Below are 23,768 nucleotides of genomic sequence, written 5' to 3' on the forward strand. Positions count from 1 at the left end.
AAATAAGTTAGGTCAAAGAAAATTGTAGTCTGATACTCCAGTACCGAACATGGCTACATGATTAATATTATAAACACTCTCACATGATTAATGACATTATCAATAAAAAAATGAAGAGAGGTGTTGACCTTTTTAAATAAAAAATTCATTATTCAATATTTTTAAAAAAATCATCCCCAACATTAATTAAAAAAAGCACAAACTTTGGCATTACGATGCAGAGAGCACCCTGTGACACACCGTGTCAGGCAAATTAAAGCTAGGCAACCCTGGACATCCTGGATATCCAGGTCAGGTAAACTTGTGCTGCTTTTAGGGACTACGGGGCTGATGCAGTTTGAGGTCTTTTAGCCTGCCTGATCCACTCTCGAAAATACATCACCTCTAACGCCCGGGCTGCGCGGACTGAAGGGGGGTCCTGGTCATTGCTGAAGCGGAGGTCCAGGTGATGGGCTCCGTCAGGAATCAGGATGGAAACCAGAGAATCTGTTATGTTGTAAGTCACTCCGCCAGCCGACCACGGGTCGAGTCCTCCGTTACTGAAATACAACAGCAGAGACAGAGCGCATTGAAAATATTGTAGGGCTGGGTACCGAATTCGATTCTTTTTAGGCACCGACCAGGAGGGCCGCCAAATTATTGTTTTAATACTTTTCCCCCCCAAACTTTAAAAATGTCTAAAAGATTATAAATTAACATGAAACCAACATACTATTAGCAAAGATAAATATAAGCCTATATGTAAAAAAACACAAAAAAACAACCTCAACAACATTAAAGATACACTTACGTATGATAAAGGTAGGCTTATTGATTCACTGTGCCTTCCACAAGTATGTTTGACATTAAAACATGATGATATATGAATATGTAAAGAGTAGCTTAGTATTGTAGGGCATCATAAAAAGGAATGTGTATAGGCTTTAGGCCACCCTACATGTTATTGTCAGCTCAGTTTATTATGCAACTCAATTTTATACAATATATGTAGTAGGTGGTCCCTGCTCGTCTCTCTTTCAGGTTAGGGGTCCTTGGACTAAAAAACATTGAAGAACCCTGGAATAAAGTATTGTTTAGGAACTGGAATTGTTTAGTTTATCGATGTAATGGTATTGGTATCGAAAATATTTGAACGATACCCAGCGCTAGACACTTGTGTACCACATGTTAGTGTTCATTTAGGTATGTAGAGCCACAAAATAACATCATGGGTGACTTCTGGTAGAACTGTTTGTACAAAGTAGTCTATAAAGTGTATAAAGTAAAATAATGTATTCATTCTTTATTTTTTATATTTTTTTACTGCTGGGCTACGCCAATTTTACAAGAGGTAAATATAGGTAAGTAAGTGGGTTTACTTAAAGTGCTCATATTATGCTCATTTTCAGGTTCATAATTGTATTTAGAGGTTATATCAGAATAGGTTTACATGGTTTAATTAAAAAAAAAAAAAAAAGTGCAGTTTGTTGTACTGCACATTGCTGCAGCTCCTCTTTTCACCCTGTGTGTTGAGCTCTCTGTTTTAGCTACAGAGTGAGACATCTCACTTCTGTTCCATCTTTGTTGGGAGTCGCACATGCACAGTAGCTAGGTAAGGACTACTAGCCAGTCAGAAGCAGAGCTTGAGGGAGTGCCATGCTAGCAGCTAGGCGAGCATTATAACGTGTGTTACAAAGTGACGCACGTTTGTCTCTGAAGTAAAGGCTGGACTACAATAGAGCTGTTTGGAGCAGTTTGTTAACAGTGTTTTCTGTTGGAGATGGTAAGTCACTATAAAGGAAAAGGAAAAAGCCAAAAAGCATAATATGAGCACTTTAAATAGCACCTTTCAAGACCAGAACTTCCCAATAAAAATAAGGCAACGGACATAAAACACAGACTTCACAAAAGTAAAAACACCATGTAATGTCCGTAATGTCTGGACTATTTGGACTCTTCCAGTTACGCAAAATGAGTCTGGCAGCTCGCTTGGAACCTTGACCAAGGTGGTACCAAAAAAAGTGCCAGGTACTTTCCACAACTTCTGCTGATGGGAAACTAAAAAAGAGCGAGTCGAGTATAGCGGAGTAGATTCGAGCCGTACCATGTAGTGAAAAAGCAGCATTAGGTTCTATGTCATATCTGTCAACCTCCCACATGAGCAGTTAGTTACAAATTAAAACTGCTGGTCCTTTTTGTCAGTGCTGTTTTTAATGATTGGCATACTATGGCATGATATTTTATTTAAATTGCTTTTGAAAACTCACATTGCCCTACCTTTTTATAGCTTGACAAAAGCTGCTAATTGCTATTCAATCTAATAGAACCCAGCTTAGTGTTTGTGGTTGAGCCACATCAGAGTCAGTGCTTTTTCATTTAGGGTTTACATACTTCTGTCTACCTCCTGTGGCTCTCCAGGTATATGTAGTCTTTATTTATCTGCAATAAAAGCCAGTCAAAATCGCCATTTTAATGGCTCTCGCTGCACTAGACAAACACAGAAAACACAGAGAACCTTCTGCCTACATCTGGCATTATACAAGCCATGTTTACCTGAAGATGATGTTGCTGTGAGAGGCGATGTCCTTCGCCCCGTAGACCGTGCCTGCCCAGTCAGCTCGTGGCCTGACACCAAACATGGCGTTGCACTCATCAGAAAAGGCCTGCAGGTTCCACTCCTCGGGTTCAAACATGTCGTGGACGCCGTCAGTGCACATGGGCATCACCATCTCTGTGCAGGCCTGGGAATGAGGGATTGAACACATATTCATTGGGACGAGTAAAGCTGCCCACTGACACAGCTGTGCTGCGATTTATTCAGCGTGACAGGACTGATCCCCTGCGCTCTGCATTACTGCACCTGGTAAAACCAGCCCAGTAAACCCAGGCTGCCGGTCGCTGTCTGAGATGTGTTGAGACAGGAAGAGCTTCCGGTGTAGTTGTAGTAGACCTTTACTGCTTGGGAGACACCATGCAGCAGCTGGTAGTCAGACACACCGGGATCCAAAACAAGAAACTTGCACACCACCTTGAAAATATAACACATGAACAAGCAAAATACAAAAGAATTAACCACAAGTCTGTGATTACATTCCAGTTTAGACCAGCTATTAAACCTTGCATGCACTTTCTTTTTAAATAACATTAAAGAGAAAAATCTAAATATCTTATTCCCTTATATCCAAGTTGTTTACAAGACGTGGTGATTGCTTTCTTGTGGCCCATAAAGTGTTTTTCCACATAAAAAAGTAGTGGCGCCTGATTTGCATATGAAATTCCCTGGAATGAACTTGAATTTATTGCTCTAATCTTGGCACGAGAGAAAAAAAAACAAAAAAAAAAACATCCATTTACTTGAAGCCAGTGATTTAAATTTACTAAGTTTTGCTTTCCTTATTGCCACTTTCTTTGACCACGGTTGATTTCTCAGAATTAATAGTGTGGATGATAAATATTTGAGTTTCAGCTTTTGTTTAATTTCACTGCATGTTGTTATGGTTGCAGCCGCAGCAGAGTTGGCTGGGGCTGTTGTTCTGCACTCTTTGTGAGGCGGAGAAACTGGGCTTTCTTGTTTGGGAGGTTGGAGGGGAGCTGCGCTAGTGTGGAGTCTGTTACTAAGGCTTTTGTCTGCAGACTGGGGAGGAGTTGGTGGTCGATGGATGAGGAGGGCCACAGACATGTCCAACCAAAGATTTATACCGTGACAAAAAAAAAACACTGCAATTGCTCCAAAGCATCTTCTCCTTACTTTTCAGATAGGATTAGGCTTATACATTCATCTCTGCCAACAGATTTCCCTCCTCTAAGCCCTCAATACCCCGTTCTCACACTCACTCAGATAATCACATTAGCTTTGTCATTAAAAAAGCTCCTCTTTGCACCCCCTGCCTAAACCGCTTAAACCACCCATAGGGGTCGCATACATTTAAGGCAAGGAGCCAAAAAACAAAAAAAATAACCATTTAGTGTTTATTTCACCTCTCTAGGATCTATCAGCGGTTGAATGATTAACAAATAAGTGGACCAAAAAAACTTGGTAAAACTTAATGTGAGTGTGCTATATGGGGCGCTCGGAGGGGTGGTGAAGCACCAAACAGAGTCGGGGGGGGGGGTCAATAGCAGAGCTTGGTTTATGCACGTGACATGCCAAGGTGACTGGTAGAATACATTGCATCCAAGTCAATCAGCCTCCGCAAACAGCCGCTACACTGTCACAAGCGATTTTCCACGAAAACAGAGGATGCGCTTTGTAATTTTGAAAGTTAAAACAATATCCACATTACATGATGGTAGTTTTTTTGTTTTGTTTTTCAATTTTTGGCAAGTTATGCGATTACTTTTTTTTCCCCCCCATCAAGTGTAGTGAAGTATTTGTTCCAGGCTCATTGAAATGGGAGTGGGGGACCTTTGTTTTAATGGCCTCATGAGCTGCTCTGGGCAAATGTCCCTCTTTCTGTGGAGCCATGTGAGTGTCCACAGAGGAACACCTCAGAGATCTGACGGAGTGTGCAAATGAAAGGACCCTTGGTACGACAGAAGAAAAGAACGGTGGCTTACTTGTAGCTGCTCATCTAAAGAATACTTTTTTTTAAAAACTAAAAGAAGCTAGATCCTTATGAATATTAATGAAGTTAATTGACAGCTGTTGCAAACAGAAGCTTGGAAGACCACAACAAACACTTGTGACACAATCGGCTGAATCACGCATTCACTTCAGTTAAGGACCGGCTGTCGGGCCAAATCAGGCGCTTAACCAAAGACAAACAGAATTTAAAGTAGTTTAAAGTTAAAGACAATTGGCAGCAAAATCAAATTGAAGTTGTACTAGAGTTTAGCGTTTCATTAGATCATTTTTTGGTCCATGCTAGATTTTTCAGAGTTTTCAATCTTAGATAACAGTATTTTACGAGTGGATGTTTGTACCTGGATCGGCCAGCGAGGAAGTGGCTGCAGAAAGTTTGCTTGGTAGGGGTAGTCCACCATGGCCAGGTTCACCCAGGTCTCCTGAAGCCAGATCTTGAAGCCGACAGCAGCAATGCTGCTTTTAAGAGGAGCGCATAAACTGAATTCTTCCGACAGCCACTGAAGACCAGACGCTTGTCAAAAGAGAGCAAGAAATGATTCAGTGTCAGTAAATCCCTTTTTCATGGGAACTGAATTTATGTCTACTGCTGGATACTAAAAAAATTGACATTGTCGTTTTAACCAAGATAAAACAAATGTTATTTTGTTAGCGTTTAACGGATACAGCTCCCATGGGTCTTCACAGGTATGAAGACCCATGAGTCAGTGCTTTTTCATGTAGGGTTTAAATACTTCTGTCTATCTCCTGTGGCTCTCCAGGGTATGAAGACTCATGATGCTAATGAAATAACCATACTCTTTCTAATAATGTATACTTTTTATTGATCCCCAGAGGGGAAATTACTATTTTTTACACTCTGTTGTTAGAACACACTACACACAGGCCTGAAATACACACACATGCTCAGGTCCTACACATGTACAAATGGAGGGATGCCAGAGTGAGTGGGCTGCAACTGCTGGACAGGCACCCCTAGTAGTTAGGGGGGGGGTCGGTGCCTTGCTCAAGAGCACCTTAGCAACCCAACTCCGTACGGACTGCCCCACAACATTATCGTGGTTAAAGTGACAGGGTGGTCAAACTAAAGGTAGGGTTGGTTACCATTTCCAATATACACTGTTTGAAATGGCAGCAATAAATAACGTATGGGCTCTGAAAAAGGAGTGAAAAAGATCTGTCATCTACGGCTGCTGTGATCCTGTAAAAATGATCTTGGAAGTGTGGGTTGCCAGGTTGTGGACAATCATGCGGGAGCATGACACTTTGTCTTTGCAGCTCATCGGATTCATGGGAAAGTTAACTTATTTAGTTAATGTATTAAGTCAATCTAAAGGGGCATTTCTTAATGAATTTAAGAGCTAATTAAAAAGACAAAATAATGCTGGAGGAGGAGTTTCTCTAACCTGGCAACCTGAAGGTGGTTACTATGAATAGCTTATACCTGTTCTATAAAGCATTAGTAAATATTTAATGACAATAAAGCGAGCCATTAGTTAATAATTGCAGCCATTTATAATGGGCCCCTTATTAGAAAGTAGTATCCACCTATTGGTGTACTCTCACCACTAATGGTGTGATAGGAATAAAAAGTATCGCTACATTCAATGAAGCTTATTGTGCCAGATTAGGCAGTTTTCCTGTGGGCACACTTCCTTCTTCACATCGGAGCCAAATGTTAAAGAACTGAGGTAGTCTGAGCTTTGCAGGTTGTACATTTTATGGATCCAGACATTACAATCTGTCCTCTGTGGAGAGGCTCCAGACTTTATACCCATTGGTGCAGCAAGTTTTAGTAACAGCTGTCTGGTTTCAGGCTCTAGCAGACAGTTAATTGGATTCACAAATGTAGGGGATTTAGACAAACGTGTAGAAATTCTTAAACTCCAGGAGCCTTCCTCATATATAAAATTAAACATGGTTTATTTATTATTCTGAATAAAATTCAAAAACGAGTCCAGTGTTTCCCTTAGGATTTTTTTTAGCAGTGGAGCCCCCCCTCCGCCAAATGAAATGAAACGGAACTGACACTTTGCTGCAACACAAACAAATATATTTATTCTATCCACACACAATGAGGCATATTTTCAGTTGTGATTGAACTGTAATTTTGAGGAACTATAGGGCACTTAACATCTACAACAGGTCTACACTTAGAACGGACCCCCCGCGGTGACGTTTTTGGTGGAGCTGTTTGTTTAAAAGTCGACTCGGAAGAAAGCAAACGTTTTGACAATAAACTACATCAACACAACAGTATGTGGAGTTAAACTGAATGGGTCCAATAACCTCTGAATAGTTCTACTTGCTGTTAAATTGCAATGTGAGCGACAGCCAACGGGGGATGCATTATGTCGGCAGGATCATTTAAAAGGCAACCGCGACTACATTTTTTGTACAGCCCTATTTCTGATACCCTATTTTGCCATGGTGGGCCACCACTACAAAATCAACATAGAGGAAACACTGGAGTCATATTTCCCACAATATAACAGGTAAGATAAATCAACCCACCGTTGCAGTACGACTTACCAGTGGAAGAGACATTGTTAATAGCCTTCCACGACTTTCTGATGTTTGCATCACAGTTATTCCCACTCTTGGCAAAGTCCTGTGTGACTATTTTGTAGAAGTCTCCACATGGCACCATATCAGGGAACTGCCAAATTGGTGCGGAGGCTGCCAGGGCTCTGAAATACAATGAGAAGCAAAACCATTTCAAAATTACACAAGCTGCACATTATCCTGGGTAATCTTTATATCATTTGTGAAGCATGTTTGCTGGGACAGCATAGTGATTACAGAGGCGTTGTAGAAGTCAATGGATCACTGAGTTAAACTCTGGTACCTAATGTCTCATACTTCCGCCGTGCCTCTGAGCAAGGGTCCCATTGTATAGCAGGCCTTGTGGTTTGATTTCTAGATCAGAGATCTTCAACAGGGGGTTCGGGGCCCCTATAGGGTCCTCAGAGTTACTGCAGAGGGGCCACCAACTTTTTGTAAAGTTTTAAAGTTTTTTTCAAAAATTAAAATGTCTGAACATTAATCTAACGCAAATATAAATCAGCCTTTTTGTGAAAAAAAAAACAAAAAAAAAACACAAAGTAATCCTAAAAAATTACTGTGCCACATGCATTTTTAACATTAAAACATGATTTATAAAATCATTCCAACAATTATAGAATAGCTTGGTATTCTATGAACTATAAAGGCTTTAGGCCACCCACATGTAATTGGAGGCCCAGTTTAATATGCAACTTTTATACTACATTTTATACAATATATGTAGTAAGGGGTCCCTGCTCTGTTTCTCACTCAGTTAAGGGGTCCTTGGCCTTAAATACGTTGAAGAACCCTGTTCTAGATCATAAGAGTGAAACTTTTCCTTTACCATTTGTTAATGTTTGGAGCTGTAAACATGCCGAGTTGCTTGCTACATCTTTGGGGAAATCCAACCTGAAGCCCCCCCCATGACCTGCACTAATGTCTTACCCAACAACTATATTGGGGTATTTCATCCTGAACCAGGCGGCGAGCATCCCTCCATAGGAACCTCCGACAGCGATGACAGGGCTCTGCCGAGCTCCAGGTGAAGAACTCTTCAGGTTCTGAATCAGCACTGCAAAATCTGCCAGGGCCTGCTCTGAGCTCAGGTAGTTCAGGTGTTTGCTGTCCTGCAAGCACATGGCAAGTATTACTGGAAAAGTTAGAGGGAAATAAACACACATACAATTATTACATTATTTTCACTGTTGATTATTTTCTGGATTAATGGATTAGTTGTTTGGTCTATAAAATGTCAGAAAATGGGGACAAAATGTTGATCAGTGTTTCCCAAAGTCCGAAGACGACGTCCTCAAATGTCTTGCAGTCCACAACTCAAAGATATTCAGTTTAATGTCACAGAGGAGTGAAGAAACTAGAACATATTCACATTTAACAAGCTGGAAATAAAACTTTGAATACTCAAAGCGATGAATCAATTATCAAAATAGTTGCAGAATTATTTAATGGTTTAAAACTAATCGATTAATCTTTGCCGCTCTAAAATCATTTACTGGCACTGGACAGTGAAATTGAACACCTTTAGCCACACACACACACACACACACACACACACACACACACACACACACACACACACACACACACACACACGTTTGTGGCACTATCTTTGTAGGGACCTGTCATTGACATAATGCATTTCCTAGCCCCTTACCCTAACCATTCCAACTAAATGCCTAACCTTAACCCTTACCCTCACCCTAACCATAACCTAATTCTAACCCTAATCCTACAACCAAGTCTTAACCCTCAAACAGCCCTTTAAACCTGTGGGGTCCAGCATTTTGGCCCCACAAAGCTGTGGGACCCCACAAGTATACTGGACTCCTGGTTTTTGGACCCCATAAATATAGTCACACACACACACACACACACACACACACACACACACACACACACACACACACACAACTGTGAATTTCGTTCTAGCTGGGAACCACCAAAAAGGAGACAAACATGTAATCAAACATATTTAAATCAGACTTAGATGTACTCCAAGTGTTAACGCTGCGTCTTCACTTACACTGTAAGAGTCTTGTCCAAATGGCAGAGACTCTCCATAGTAACGATGTTCTGCAAAAACCAGCATGGCGCCCAACTCCTCCGCAATATCCCACATGAAGCCCTACGGAGAAAACAGTGACATGTGTTGAATCAGACTGAGCATTGCGTGCAGTGTAAATCCAGGGGAACAGATGGGTGGCGCACAGTATTGTTGCAGAACCAGGTGATGTCGCCTTCGTTGCCAGTGTAGAACAAAATAGGTCCTCCAGGCTGCTGCCAGTGTTGGTCAGCCACAAGGTATCTCTGTTTGAAGGTGCCATCCTCTAGGAAACCAAAATGATCGATCTGTAACGAATAGAAAACAAACAGAATTAGTGTATATTCTCAACCCTTGTGTTGTCTTCCATTCGACCATGTAGTTGTCGTCCTGAAAAATCAACATTTTTTCTCTTTTATCAACACTTTTTTCAATGTTTTTGGCTCTTTTGTTATGTTTAACGCTTCCCTTCACTACCATGTACATACACCACTAACACCAAGTTATTACCAGGGTTACACTCAGGGGTTAAACTGGGATTTGTTTCTCGGGGGGCTCTCCCTAGGGGGGTGCGGGCGAATGCCCCCCCCCCCCGGGAAGTTTTCTTTGAAAAATAAACCATTAAATGGCACTTTCTGGAGAGTTTTGTGCAAAGAAATGGAGAAATCGAGTCTTACGTGATATGTGCAAAACTGCAAGTTTAAGATCCTATACTTTGCATTGCTGTAGTATCAACAAGTATTAGGGCATTTAGCATTTTCATTACTGTTAATCAGTCATCACTTGATTACACATTGTATTGTTCCGATTGTTCTCATCTCAGCTCCATCGAGACAAAATAGACATGTCATTTCAAAAATCTTTCATTTATTGTGAGAAATATCATGTTTTCAAAAGCATCACTTTCAAATTTTATGACATATTTCCAGTAGGCAACTGACTGCAAGCAGGCACATCCTGACACAAACGAGCAGGCTTATGTGCCGGGGGAGGGGGGGGGGGGGCCCAATTTAACCACTGGTTACACTCATTTTTGGAATTCATGGTCACCTAATACCGAAATGATGAAATATTTAGACTCATATTAAAGGAAGAGATAATTATAGAAGGGTATATGTCAACGTTCAGTCTGGTTTTTTTTTGTTTTTTTTAAATTTGAAAGTAGAGCACCTATCTTTTGTTGTACTTGCGAAGCGCGATGTATGGAATCCTCCATGTAATTTTTGGGGTACTTAAAATTAGGTCGTTAAAAAGCAACCCATATTTCTGATCTGATCTGATCTGTAGACATTTTAAAAAACAGGTCAAATTTGACCCGAAGACAACACAAGGGTTAAATGTGCTCAGATACGCAAACTGATTACAAACTGATCGCCAACATCATAATCGCTCTCAGTGTAGCTGAACTGTGCAACTTGCTTACTTAAAAAGATGCAACATCAAATGTAAATGTCTCTCTTGCATCGCTCACAGTTGTTGACAGAAAACCCAATGTGGCAATATTTTACTGATGTTAAAATCTAGTCCGGTTGCACATAAACTGCTCTGAGCTGGTGTGATCAGCGGAGAGCTGGCCCTGTGCCAACCACGGCGTTGTGAAATGACATTCCCGAGGTTGGATTCGAGGACAATTAGCCCCAATTTGTATTAAAATATGTTGGAGCCAGTTTAAGGGATGCCACATTAGTTCCACTTTAGATGAGCTCTGAGATATCCTTTCATCCAACCTCGGGGATTTTTTTTGGGGTATCTTTCCCTTTTAACTAGATTTCCTGTATTCTTTATTAAACAAAAGCAGAAAGAAACCAACAACTTCACAGAGAAGACGGCCCCGTGAGGCTGCTGAGTTGTCCAACCCTTGAAACAGCACCAACGCCTAATACAAAATGTTTTTGTTTTGTTCCTCCCCCCCCCGCCCCCCTCGCTCACTTCCCTCCTCAGTGGACACAAAGGAGGCAGCGATTTTATGAGCCAGTGACACCAAAAAGATTCCGGGGGCCTCAATGTGTTCATTCAAGCCTCGACTCCTTAGCGCTTGGCAATGCTTTTAAGTGTGAGGGGACCATGGAAAGTTAGGCAGTTTGGCAGCAAAATCCGTTTCAGTATTATTGGTCATCCAAAGTATACTGTTAGAATTTTGTGAGCAAAGCATTTAGGTTGCTGTATGTCTTTTAAAAAGACAAAAAAATATGTTTTGAGTTTAGATTATCAGTTGTTTTTTTATTCATACCAGGGTTTTAGATTAGATTCAACTTTATTGTCATTGTGCAGAGTACAAGTACAAAGACAACGAAATGCAGTTTGCGTCTAACCAGAAGTGCAAAAAAGCAGAAAAGTGCAATGGATATACAAAGTATAGACAGGTGGTGCATAGGCAGGACAAGGAATATATTGCAGTGATAGTGATAGAAGAGCATGTAATATATATATATATATATGGCTATGTAATATGAATGAACAACATGTACAGATATATGCAGTGTATTAGCAGAATATATAATATGAAAAACAGAGTAAATACGGATATTCTGTATGAACCATATAGACAGATATGTACAGTATGTCACAGCTATGTGCAGTGTGGTAACATTATAAGAGTAGTAAGAAAAAGTGTATGTGCAGGATGTATAGTATGAAGAGCAGTAGAATCTGGCTATGTATAGGTGTAATTACAGTATGTACATTTGTAAATAAATAAATGGTTTAAATGGTAGATGTCTGATTTTTGTAATGAAAGCCAAATTCAAACAGAAAATGTCCTATAAACTATGATCCTAATGCCAAACTAAAGTGGTTGAATATATAAAAGGGCTCAGTGGTGGAATGTAACTAAGTACATGTACTCAAGTACTGTACTTAAGTGCAAATGTTGAGGTACTTGTACTTTACTCAAGTCTTTTCTTTTCATGTCACTTTCTACTTTCTACTTCCGCTCCATTTCAGAGAGAAATCTTGTACTTTTTACTCCACTACATTCATCTGACAGCTTTAGTTACTAGTTACTTTACACACAAAACACATGTAGTTTATAAAATACATACCTGTACATAATTATAAATTAAACTACCCAACAATTTAACGGCCTACAAGTCCAGCTGAAATGATTATACACACACACACACACACACACACACACACACACACACACACACACACACACACACACACACACACACACACACACAACTGTTTGGATCCTTTACACTTTCTAAAATGTGAGGATTCTTCTGCATTGAGTACTTTAACTTCTACCTGATGAATCTTACATACTTACTTAAGTAAGATTTTCAGTATAGGACTTTTACTTGCAACAGAGTATTCTTACAGAATGGCATTGGTACTTTTACTTAAGTAAAGTATCTGAATACTTCTTCCACCGCTAAAAGTGCTTCACCAAAAGGAACCCTGGTGAGTACTGTAACACTTGCACCCACTCAGTATGCACATCACAAAACCTGATGCCATCGGTTTCATAACAACTCCACACCCTGATGAGTAGTGCCACCATGTGGTCACTGCAGGCTGAGCACTTGAGCGCTCTGTTCCAATTCAAATTCAGTTCACACAGTGCACGTCTACTGGACCAGAACTGTCACTACTCGACATGACAAGAGACTGTGTCTGCTGCGTTACAGGCTAGCAAATGAAGACATGAGGGAAACAGCTCAAACACAAGCGCCAGTAAACTATGACAGTTAATTTGGAGGATGCTAAAAGGACACTTCCATTCATTGTTTGGAGGCAAAAACGCAGTCAAGAGGATTTCCTCTTCTAGATCACTTGGTGCTCTGCTCGCAGCAGCTTGTAGAGTTGAGAGTGTAGAAAAAGGCTGCATGATTGATGACTCTTTTGTAAAAAAAATAAAAAATAAAAAAAAAAACAGTAGCAGACTTGCTGCTGGTGCTGAAAAGTGGATTACAGGGATTTTATTTGTTGTGCTTGTCGAGAAGAGGCAAACAATTTCTGGTTGATTGGCCAAAGAAAGCCCATCAGACAAGACAAAGGGTGTGAGAAGGGAGGAAATGGTGTTTATCTTCTGGTCAGTGCGGCTGATTAGGCAGGATGGCGTGGGCTGGACCAGGTGTGGAGCATTGTCCCCCCCCCCCCCCCCAATACCAATACTGTTTTGTGCATACACATTATCGACAGTTTGTGAATATTATACTTAGGCCTAGTTATTTCCATTTTCAATTCATTATTTTCTTGATTCGTTGATTAATAAATCAAAAAAATATAAGAAAATAGTGAAAAATTATCATCCCGACATGTCAACAAATGTCTTGTTTTACCCTAACAATAGTCCAAAACACAAAGATGTTTAGTCTACTTTAATGTTAGCCTGACAAGCTAGACCCACATCAAGATGTTGGGTCTGGGAACTCACCATTGGCAGGGCTCAATCCGACGGGCGGGATAAACGGTTCTCTGTCAAATTTCCTCTGCACTTACAGCCAACCAGAGAAATGCTAGTTGATAGATTAAACTTCTGCCGTATCCGGTCGGCAAAACTCCGAACACATCTTTTAAGAATGACTTCAGTGCTTAACTCCAAGTCTTCCAGAGTCACGGCCAAAGCCGATTCGAAAGACCGCTGTTCGCCAGCAGCAGCCGCCATCCTCTTTGTTTTCAAGTAGCAGGGAATTCACGCGGAACCGTCGCAACTCTGCCGTCATTATGTTAAGCCCGCCCACCGACTCTATACACGATGTGATTGGCCCGACCAGAGTTTGGTTTTTCCAGCTCGCAAGCCAACGGAGAGTTGCTAGACTGATCCTGGCTGCAAATTACATTTGCTGCCGCTAGGGTGCGTCTAGATTTCTAGGCTACTTTAATGTAAGACAAGGAACAGCAGCAAATCATCACATCTGAAAAACTGGGACTGTCAAACTCACTTAAATGATGAATTATCAAAAATAGCTGCAACGATATATCAAATCATTGCGTCTCTGAAAAAAACGCTAATATTCTGTGCTTTGGTCATATACACTTTATACTAATCTGTGGATTATTCTCTCAGCACTTTGTTGGACTGCTTACAGCCGCAACACTATGACTGTGTGACTAAACGTGTCCAGTCTCGAAATGTGGGGAACCTGGTTGAGTTTACCTTTCACAACATCCCTGATTGCAGGAATAAGGAGAGCCAGACACGAGCACAATCTTGGGATTGTATGAGTCAGGTTCACAAGTCACTAAATGTGACGCATGCACTCAGCGTGCAATCTGATTCTCCATGAAGTAACAGTAAATGGAAAACGTAACAGCTGAATGGAGATCTCGCAAGCCCCCCCCTGAGATAACATGTTTCACATTCACTGGCCCCCGGAGACCTTTTTAGGCACGGAGCCAGGAGGGATAGTTACGATCTGCTGGCAGGAACACAGCCAATTGTGATGGTTTTCCCTTCACTACAGGAAGCCAGAGGGAAACACCTATTGTCTGCAGACACAACATCAACAACTCCTACAGAATGAAGTACATTACAATGTTAAAAAAAAGAGCAAGTGTTGCAGATATTAGTAAAGAGCAAGAAATGAGCCCAAGTATGTACAGTAGTGGAAAATGAAAAAAAGGTGAGCAAAATAGAGCCAGAAATCATCAAATAATACAATAAATGTATTATTTTACCAGGAAATAATCCCATTGAGATTCAGAATCTCTTTTTCAAGGGAGTCCTGGCCCGAGACAGCAGTATAATAGTTCCATATTAAAAAATACAGTGAAAAACAAACAACAAAAAAACAAGAAAAAGACCAGCAGCGCTCAGTGACAGCACATGTGCACTTAGTACTCAAATAGTCCTTTATCCGAATTTTAAACGTGTGTCATTGTAGGTAGGTTAGTCTAATTTAAGATGATTCTGCAATTTATACCAGGATGAGGGTGCAAAAACTTTAAAGGCACTTTCACCGAAGACAGTTCGCGTTCGGGGAATGTCATACATGATTGGCCCATATGATCGAAGATTACATTTCCCGGTAGTGACTTTAGGAGTCAGGAGAGAACATAAGTAAGGAGGCAGTTTACACAGTATGGCCTTAAAAGGAAAAATATAGCAATGCTCTAACCTGCGCAAAGAAGGCCAACCAACGCTCTCATACAAGCCACAGTGATGACTACGAAAAACTAGAATTAGTTACAAATCTTAGTGCTGCATGGTGTACGGAGTCCAGCATTTTCAGAGAAGATTGATTTGCATACATGTATAAAATATCACCATAATCCAGCATGGACAAAAAGTGTTTTTCTCGCACTAAAAGAGAAACAGCCTTTGTTTCGTTGATAGAAACCCAACTTTACTCTAAGTTTTTTTGTCACTTTTTTTTTCAACACTATATATGCTGCATGAAGGACAAGCTTTCTTCTAAGAAGAAACCAAGATATTTTCAGAAAACATGCTGCTTTTTGTTTTGCAAAGATCCAATTTACATCACACACACACACACACACACACACACACACACACACACCAGTGTGATCATACTTACTGGATTATTTTATTGTTTCTGGCCATCATTTCTATTAAGGCTATTCATTTGAATTCTCACCTATAATCAGCTCCTGTGGTCCAAACCAAAACATTTAAAAGTGAAGTGAAACAGAAAGAAGTAAAAGAGGAAGAACCCAAGTGTGAAACATATCTGTAAAATACAGTTTTTCATGCACAAATGGTGAGTTTAAAAAATAATGTATATACACAAATTTTAAACTCACCTTCTGGTCAAAATAAAATGTTTCATAGCTGATGGCGGTCTCAGCGGAGTAAGGTGAGCCACCGAGCCTGCTGAGAAGTTGTGGTTTGAGGGCGACTACATGTAAACAGCCGAGACACAGCGTTAGGAGGCAGGTAGCTGCAGCTCTGTCCAGAACCTGCGTCATCCTCACTCCAGCCTTCATCGCTGCTAACAGTAAACACAGCTCACAACAGATCGATCTTCAGCACATGATACGACGAGGTCGCATCCTACTCGCCGCTCGCACTGGGCAGAACCTCCTTATATACTGTCTATGGGAAGAACCTAACAGAGAGGAAGTGATACTCGCTTGTCAGCAAATCCAGAGAGGTGTTGTCAGACAGCGTGTGACCTACATTTCGATATTTAGCAGCAGAGCAGAGGCAGGCAGCGCGCTTTTTCACACGAAGCATCAGAGGTCAACGTCTTTTCCAACATTTAACAACTCTACACTGTAACGTTAGCCGGGTTAGCATTCAGCCGAAAGCATGGTTCTAACTGTACTGTAAATACGCTCGCAAGGGTTGATGGGAGTCTGAGTTGTGTGCACGTTGTTACCATAGACAGTTAAAGGTTGTTGGTTGTTACCTTACGCTCAATACCTCGCTTTAACACGGTATAATCATGCGCCCATCGCTAACGAGGCCTTGTGGCATTTGCTTCGAGAGTAAAGTCCCTTATTGTGAGGCCACGGTGTGTCTAAATGTATCCTCATTTTGAGGCTTTTATTTTGAAGGTCTGTAGCGGAAATGTAAAACCAAGTGCTAAAGAGATATTGATCATTATTATGATTAAACATACAATCAAACAAACAAAACAAATCAAACTATTCCAAATTAAAACTGACATATTTTGAGTCTCTTAAATTGGTAACAAATAAGAAAAGCATTTTAATAACTGATATCTACTCAAAATGATTTAATTAAGAACTCCTGCTGTCAATATCATGAATGAAGTTTGCAAGTCTGTCACTTCTTTACTTATGTATTTTTTTATGTTTAAATTATTACTCTCATACTTACTTTCATATTCTATTATTTGCACTTTTTTATGTATGGTTTTGTTGACGGACTGTGAAGACTGAATATTTGTAAATTGAATTCTAAATTAAAAAATTAAAAAATCATTATTATGATTATGATTATTATATATATGTTAAAGATGTTAGTAGTAGCAGTCCATCAAAAATCTGTCATCTGCTTGTAGCATGGATGTATAACGGCTAGGTGGACCTGTGTATTTTAAATCACGAGTGTTCACTGCCGTCTAGTGGTTGCTCTGAAGAACTGTAATATTAAATACGTCAAGTTAGCGTCAATGCAGCCATGCTAACATAGGCTACTTACTAGAAAATGTAAACTTCTTAGCAACAATACATTATACATTACATTGTTTGACAACAAAGTATACATATATGCATACAGATCAACATATAAATGTCTTATTGATATCTCTAAAGAATATTAATACAGAAGTCTGCAATGGCGCTAGCATATAGTCTCGCAAGTCGGCGGCTTTACTACCTCTATGGCTCTGCTGTTGCCTATAAATTGCGTGGGTTAGGGGTTAGCGTCAGACGCGTCAAAAGTAGCGTCAATGCAAACATAGCCAACTCACGTTTCCGGTAAGTAACTTCAAAATAAAAACGTAAAACTAAACAACAAAATAAAACGTACACGGAGGTACTCGTCACCGCGGCAAGGTAGTAATCATGGCAATGACTCACCATAAGCAGTAATAACCTGACAAATGAGACGACATTTAGTGTAATTATTTAATGTTACAGTATTATGTTGGTAATATTTTGTACACAAAGAAAAAGAAGCACAACATCCCAATAGTGTTTTTCTTTGTATTTCCCATATTGTGTTGACAAGAAGATGCAAGGGATTAACAAGAAATCACTGCCGTTAAATCTAAGGTAAAAGGCAAAACAAAATGCTCGCTGGTTGTACAAAGGGATTACTGTAATTAAAAAATATAAAAGCAAAGTGCCAAAATGTACTACACATCTGTACAACAAAAGACAAAATGTTACAATAAAAACAAAGTGTGCAGTATATGGCATTGTGCAATACAGTACATTACAGGTATGGCAAATATAGGATAGATAAAGTTAAGACACTACAAATCATGGCAAAAACATGCTGGACAATCAAGAAATTTCACAATAAAAGCATATGAAGTAGCTACAAGTCATACACGAAACTACATGAACATACCCCTTCAAATAAATACGAAGTGATACAATTTCATGGCTAGGCAGCAACAACAAAAGGCAGAAATATCCATGTCTGTGGATAAAAGAAACAGCTGACAAAAGACTAAACAGGCCTATCGCAAGCACTGCAAGTATGCTAAAAAAAAATGGTGTCACAGAATACTGTTTCAATGTAGCGTTTATACATGTGTTTTAGTTCATGTTATCCCGACACAAAAACATATTTTAGCAGCAAGTAAAATTCTTCTATTGGAAACAAATATTTCACAGTTTGTGTGCAAATGCAAATAACTACTGAGAAATGAGATTATGAAAGTTAATTAAATTGTATGCCATTCTCTGAGCAGAAGAAAAAAAAATAGTGGGGAATAAATGATTGTGCAACAGATTTTAGGGGTAAGTTTGCAAACGTTTTTTTTTTTGCAACTTGATCAGACTTGGTAATCTCAAAAACGTACTGTATGTAAACATATTGTTACCATGTACTGATAACCTCCAATGATCATGACACTTGTTGTCAGCGATTGTGGAATCTGTAACAAAATACCTGGTAGAACTTTTTGCTCAAGTAATACTGCTGGTGACTATTGATGTGTTTTAATGAAAATGGATCCTAAAGCCCAAACAGGAAAATGCTGCCATTTCGCCATTAGGAGGACAAAATGGAGCCCTACTCAGATTCCTGGATGCATCAGGCAGACAAACTTTACATCCTGCTGCATTGAGGGACAATGTTATCCAAACTGGCAGCATCTAAAATGCATGCTCCTGGGAAGCCAAACTAACTTTTGACTAACTCCTGTATGCAGCTTAAAAAAAAGGCATGGGACTAGAAATGACGAGATTAAGAAGTGGCTTTATGCCATTTTAGAAGGACGGAGGCATTGGGGGCTCAGCCATCTGCCCTCTACAGTCAATGGCTGCTGAGTTACCACGGCCAGATGTCTGAGCTCTCTCTAATTGAGGTTGCAGCAGCTCAAGTAACTGATGGTTTTACCCTCACCGGGCATTGGGGCAGTGTCATTGTTATCCAGCTTGTTCTGCTTAGCCTCTTGAATGAGTTCACAGGCCAGGTCGAGGAAAAGTCTCTCAACATTGTCGGACTCTTTGGCGGAGGTCTCCAGATACAGCATGCTCTGAGACTCGGCGAAGTCTTCAGCCCTCTGTCTGAGAACCTCTCTCTTCTCTGCCAGATCTATTTTATTACCTGCAAGACATAGAACATCCATCTGTCAACATCGGTAACAAGTAAGAATGTGGCTTTCTTGCATCTCAACGCAGATCTTCTTTCTCAACAGTGGTGGGTGAAGGATGCGACAGATGGAAGTGGAGGTGTATGTGTGTGTGTGTGTGTGTGTGTGCATGTGCGGGGTGGATGTGGGCAAAGACAGTGTGGGGGCGCTTTATTCCAGACAAGCATGGTTTCTTTCCTGAGAAGTGAAATCATACAACAAAACTGGCTTTGACTTTTGCAAATCTATCAGAAATTGCCTCTGACATCAGCTCGGTAATTCCTGCTCACATTTAAAGGTTAACTTCGGTATTTTTCAACCTGGACCCTATTGTCTCATGTTTTTGTGTCTAAGAGACTGATGGGAACAGCAACTTTTGGAAACTGATCCAGTACTAAGCAAGGCGAAACAACAATGCAATGTACTGCAATGTAACGTTAATGGGTAATTGCGCACCTTCAATTTACGACCACTAAAAGTGCTTGTTTTACCCCTGACATGCTCAGGTTGTTGCTCTAAGTGTCCGACAACATTATGGAAAGGATCTCTACAGAGGTCGACCTTTTTGTTAAAGACTAAGATCCTTTTTGTTGAACACGAAACAGCCCTTTCACCCGTTTAAATCATACCTGCCAACACTCCCGTTTTTCTCCTGTTTTTTTAGCCCTAACTCCCGTAATTTGCATGACCCAAACTCCTTTATAAATAATCGGACCAATATGTTTGTCTAATCTTGACCAGTTGCCAGATCTTGCATGAAACGCATCCTATTCACACAATCCACACACCATATGCAATTTTCAACCCGTTTGTCACCTCAACCTGGCAACCTATAACCTAGTTGCGCAGTTGATCTCGAAATATAGAAATCGAAATATAGCTGTACATTTCAACAGTGTTGGGCGCAACAATTTACATGCATCTTACATAGTCATATCTACAACCCCCACGCTTTTTGTAAGGTGTGTCGCATTGATTTTAATGCAGCGCACGGCTGGAAAAAATGACATTACCCAGCACATGAAAACACAGCGGCACCATCGCACAGAAGAGGCACATAAGGACACACAGGCGATTTCATCCTTCATCACGAAAGGACAGACAGAGCAGTGTTACATGTGTTTGTACCAGTATTAAAAACTGCAGTGCAGTGTTTCTGTGATGTTTTGTTGTAAAATTACAAATAAAAAATATAAATCAATATTAATAAATTAAGTTATGTTTTCATTTATATTGCAATGTATCGCTCCGCCATGCCCCCCGCACAAATCTCCCGGATTTTGAAAACCAAATGTTGGCAGGTATGGTTTACATGTGACCGTATACGCTAAAAGTATTGTTTATTTAAATGGAACCTGGTGAGTTTGGCGATTTCAGGGCAGTTTTTCTCATAATGAACAATGAGCTCTGTCAAAAAAGATGTCATAAGAGATCAGTTATTGAAGTAGGGCGTCTTACCGACTAATATAGTCACCACCTGGTTGTTGGCATACTGCTCAATCTCCCTCAGCCACTCTGGAAGGCACCTGAAGGAGTCCTCACAGGTAATGTCGTACGTAAGAATGAGGGCGTTGGCACTGCGGTAATAACTCTGAGTAATGGAGCGAAATCTCTCCTGTCCAGCTGTGTCCCATATCTGCAGCTGGAAAACATAATACATGAAGTGAGTGACTTTCCATCTAAACTATCACCAGAAAAAAAAGGCATCTAATTTTATATTTGAAAAATTATTTAAAACATTGTGTACCTTGACCTTCTGCCCTTTGATTTCCACTGTTTTAATCATGAAATCTACTCCAATAGTAGCCCCCTGTCCAGGTGGGAAAAGGCCCTAAAAAATAAAAGAAAAACAGAAATATATAGTTTGATACTCTGATCCTCTGTAATTCAATAACTCCAAACTCATAAACTCAGACTTCTACAAACCTGAGTAAAGCGCCGGACAAGACATGTCTTCCCAACTCCAGCATTTCCTATCAGAACTATTTTGAACAGGTAGTCATAATCTTCCATGCTCATGCTAAACTGTGGAAGAAATAAAGAACAAAAGAAATGGGTGATAAGTAAATGCATTCAAATGAAATCACTGCATTTGACCAAACTGATCTCATTTGTCTCTAGCTGGTGTTGATGCAATTGGTACAAATTCTGAAAAGCCCTGCAGGCACACAGTGAAGATGCTGAGTAAACTAACAAACGGTTGTGAAACTGGCAGACAAGCATGCATCCCCAGGAGAGATCCCAGCTGACGTTTGACCTGAATAATCTTCACTAACACGAACCAGATGAATTGTGAGCCCTGGTCTAGATCTTCAGTATTTAAATCCAGATCTACTGTAGCTCAGTTGCACAAATGCACTGATAGCACTGGAAACTGTACGATAAATAGAAATGTCAATTTTCCTTACTACTTACTTATTGCAAAGGCTTCTGTTCTCTCAAATCTTAGTTTACTAAAGTAGTAATTACTGTTGTAGTTAGAGCTGGGCAATATATCGATATTATATCGATATCGTGATATGAGACTAGATACCGTCTTAGATTTTGGCTATCGTAATATGGCATAAGTGTTGTCTTTTCCTGGTTTTAAAGGCTGCATTACAGTAAAGTGATGTCATTTTCTGAACTTACCAGACTGTTGTAACCGTGACACTTAGTCATTATATCCACATTACTGATGATTATTTATCAGAAATCTCAGTGTGTAAATATTTTTCTGTAAGCACCAATAGTCAACACTACAATACTGTTGCGGTATCAATATCAAGGTATTTGGTCAAAAATATCGTGATATTTGATTTTGTGCATATCGCCCAGCCGTAGTTGTAGTTACATCTCACCATCTCTGGTATTCATATAAATCATAAAATATACAATTATTGTATTTTGTCCTTTACCTTTAGCCTCGAAAACTGAGAACAATATTACTAATACACTACATTCATGTTTTTTTTTTTTTTTCTGTCACTTCTCCATCGGTATAACCCATTTCTACATCATACTGTATTATACGTGCACAATGATTATTATTATTATTATTATTATTATTATTATTATTATTATTATTATTATTATTATTTTTTGGCAGTTTTAAGGGACCGTGCCCTACTTTTGGGTGGATAATGGAGCCACGGAGGATCAAACCACTGTTTGGGTTAATAATCTGCAATATTAAAAAATAGATGTGTTGCTATATTGGAGCTCTGTAGATTTTGTCTGCGTCCACACAGCGGCATGTAAAAATGCATTTATACAGCGGTAGTAACATACAATTTCAGTATTTTCTGCAGTTTGCATCTGCTCTAATAAGAGCAAGAACCAGGCCTAACGTCATACGTGCGTGAAAACTAAATTTATCGTAAAAAAAAAAAACATTTTAAGAGATCAAACTGTTGCTTGCTTGACGCCCTAAATCTCGGAACGCCACCCTGAATGCAATCAACCATACTTTAGGGTTTAATTAAACTGAAATCACTTCATATCCCCTGTGTCGCATTTCCTTTTTCGCCCTTTTGTCTTGTTTTGTAACGCGAAGTTACCATGGTAGCATTCTGCACTGAATTTGGTCGGAGTTAACGTTCAATTGCTTATAATCCCTAATAATGCTTCATTTCCAGTCGGAGTTGATAGCCATTAGGGCGAAGCTAGCAACAGTAGCAACTGTAGCAGCTACCGTGCGACTCTATAGCCATTTTGGCAGATGCAGGAGGGGGGGAAAAATCTCAGTCAGCCCTGCGAAACGAGTCTGAAAATGGTTTACTTACCAAAAACACGGGGAATTCCCCGGATTTATAACTACTCGGTATGCATAGGTCACCTCATCAAATAGGCAAAGCCGCTGCTGGGCAGGGCATAACTCCTCTGGCTGTGTATCCTCAGCAGCAGCAGCGGCAGCAGCCTGTCTGATAGAGGAGGAGGAGGAGGAGGAGGACTGCACGCGATGATGTCATCAGCTCACATGCAAAGTACATCTACTAGAGTAACAATGCACTTCAGTGCTATTCGGAGCTGTAACTTAAGTATTTCTACGTTGTTTAATGTTGTCTTTTTATTCCACTATAGCCTATTTCATCTGGAAGAACATTGAAAACTATTTCAATATTCAAAAGAATCACGTCATTAAATTGGAAGTAGGCCTAGAGATGTTCCGGTCGATACTGCCTAAACCGCTGGTATCGGGAAGTACTGGAGTTTATGCACCGATCCGATACCACGTAATAAAGCCCTAAATAAAATCTACGTTAAAGTAGTTTGTTTATGTTCTTTTTCTGTTATAACTGACTGTCAAACTACATAATAAAAGAAAGTTCTGGGGCGTTCATTGTTTGTGTTTGTTCATGTTTTACAAATTTTAACCTGAGCCAGACTGACAACAAAGATAGAAATAATATCACATCCATACAGGGATAGTAGT

At 40.0% G+C, this 23,768-nt stretch overlaps 2 protein-coding genes across 2 annotated transcripts; both read right to left on the reverse strand.

Annotated features, from left to right (window-relative positions):
* Window positions 1–215: 215 nt before the first annotated feature.
* Window positions 216–16,158, reverse strand: LOC116048406 (prolylcarboxypeptidase (angiotensinase C)). Its single transcript, XM_031297520.1, has 9 exons — window positions 15,882–16,158; window positions 9,335–9,475; window positions 9,150–9,251; window positions 8,054–8,235; window positions 7,094–7,251; window positions 4,903–5,075; window positions 2,840–3,007; window positions 2,533–2,720; window positions 216–539 (listed from the first exon to the last, which is right to left on the reverse strand). Exons 1-9 carry the CDS (start codon window positions 16,062–16,064, stop codon window positions 320–322), a joined length of 1,515 nt encoding a protein of 504 aa, XP_031153380.1. The 5' UTR covers window positions 16,065–16,158; the 3' UTR covers window positions 216–319.
* Window positions 16,159–17,660: 1,502 nt separating this feature from the next.
* rab30 (RAB30, member RAS oncogene family) lies at window positions 17,661–23,284 on the reverse strand. Its single transcript, XM_031297519.2, has 5 exons — window positions 23,119–23,284; window positions 21,281–21,379; window positions 21,102–21,185; window positions 20,813–20,996; window positions 17,661–19,329 (listed from the first exon to the last, which is right to left on the reverse strand). The coding sequence occupies exons 2-5, from the start codon at window positions 21,371–21,373 to the stop codon at window positions 19,079–19,081; spliced, it is 612 nt and encodes a 203-aa protein (XP_031153379.1). The 5' UTR covers window positions 21,374–21,379; window positions 23,119–23,284; the 3' UTR covers window positions 17,661–19,078.
* Window positions 23,285–23,768: the final 484 nt, after the last annotated feature.

Source organism: Sander lucioperca, chromosome 5 (genome assembly GCF_008315115.2).
Source record: "Sander lucioperca isolate FBNREF2018 chromosome 5, SLUC_FBN_1.2, whole genome shotgun sequence".
Lineage (NCBI taxonomy): Eukaryota > Metazoa > Chordata > Actinopteri > Perciformes > Percidae > Sander > Sander lucioperca.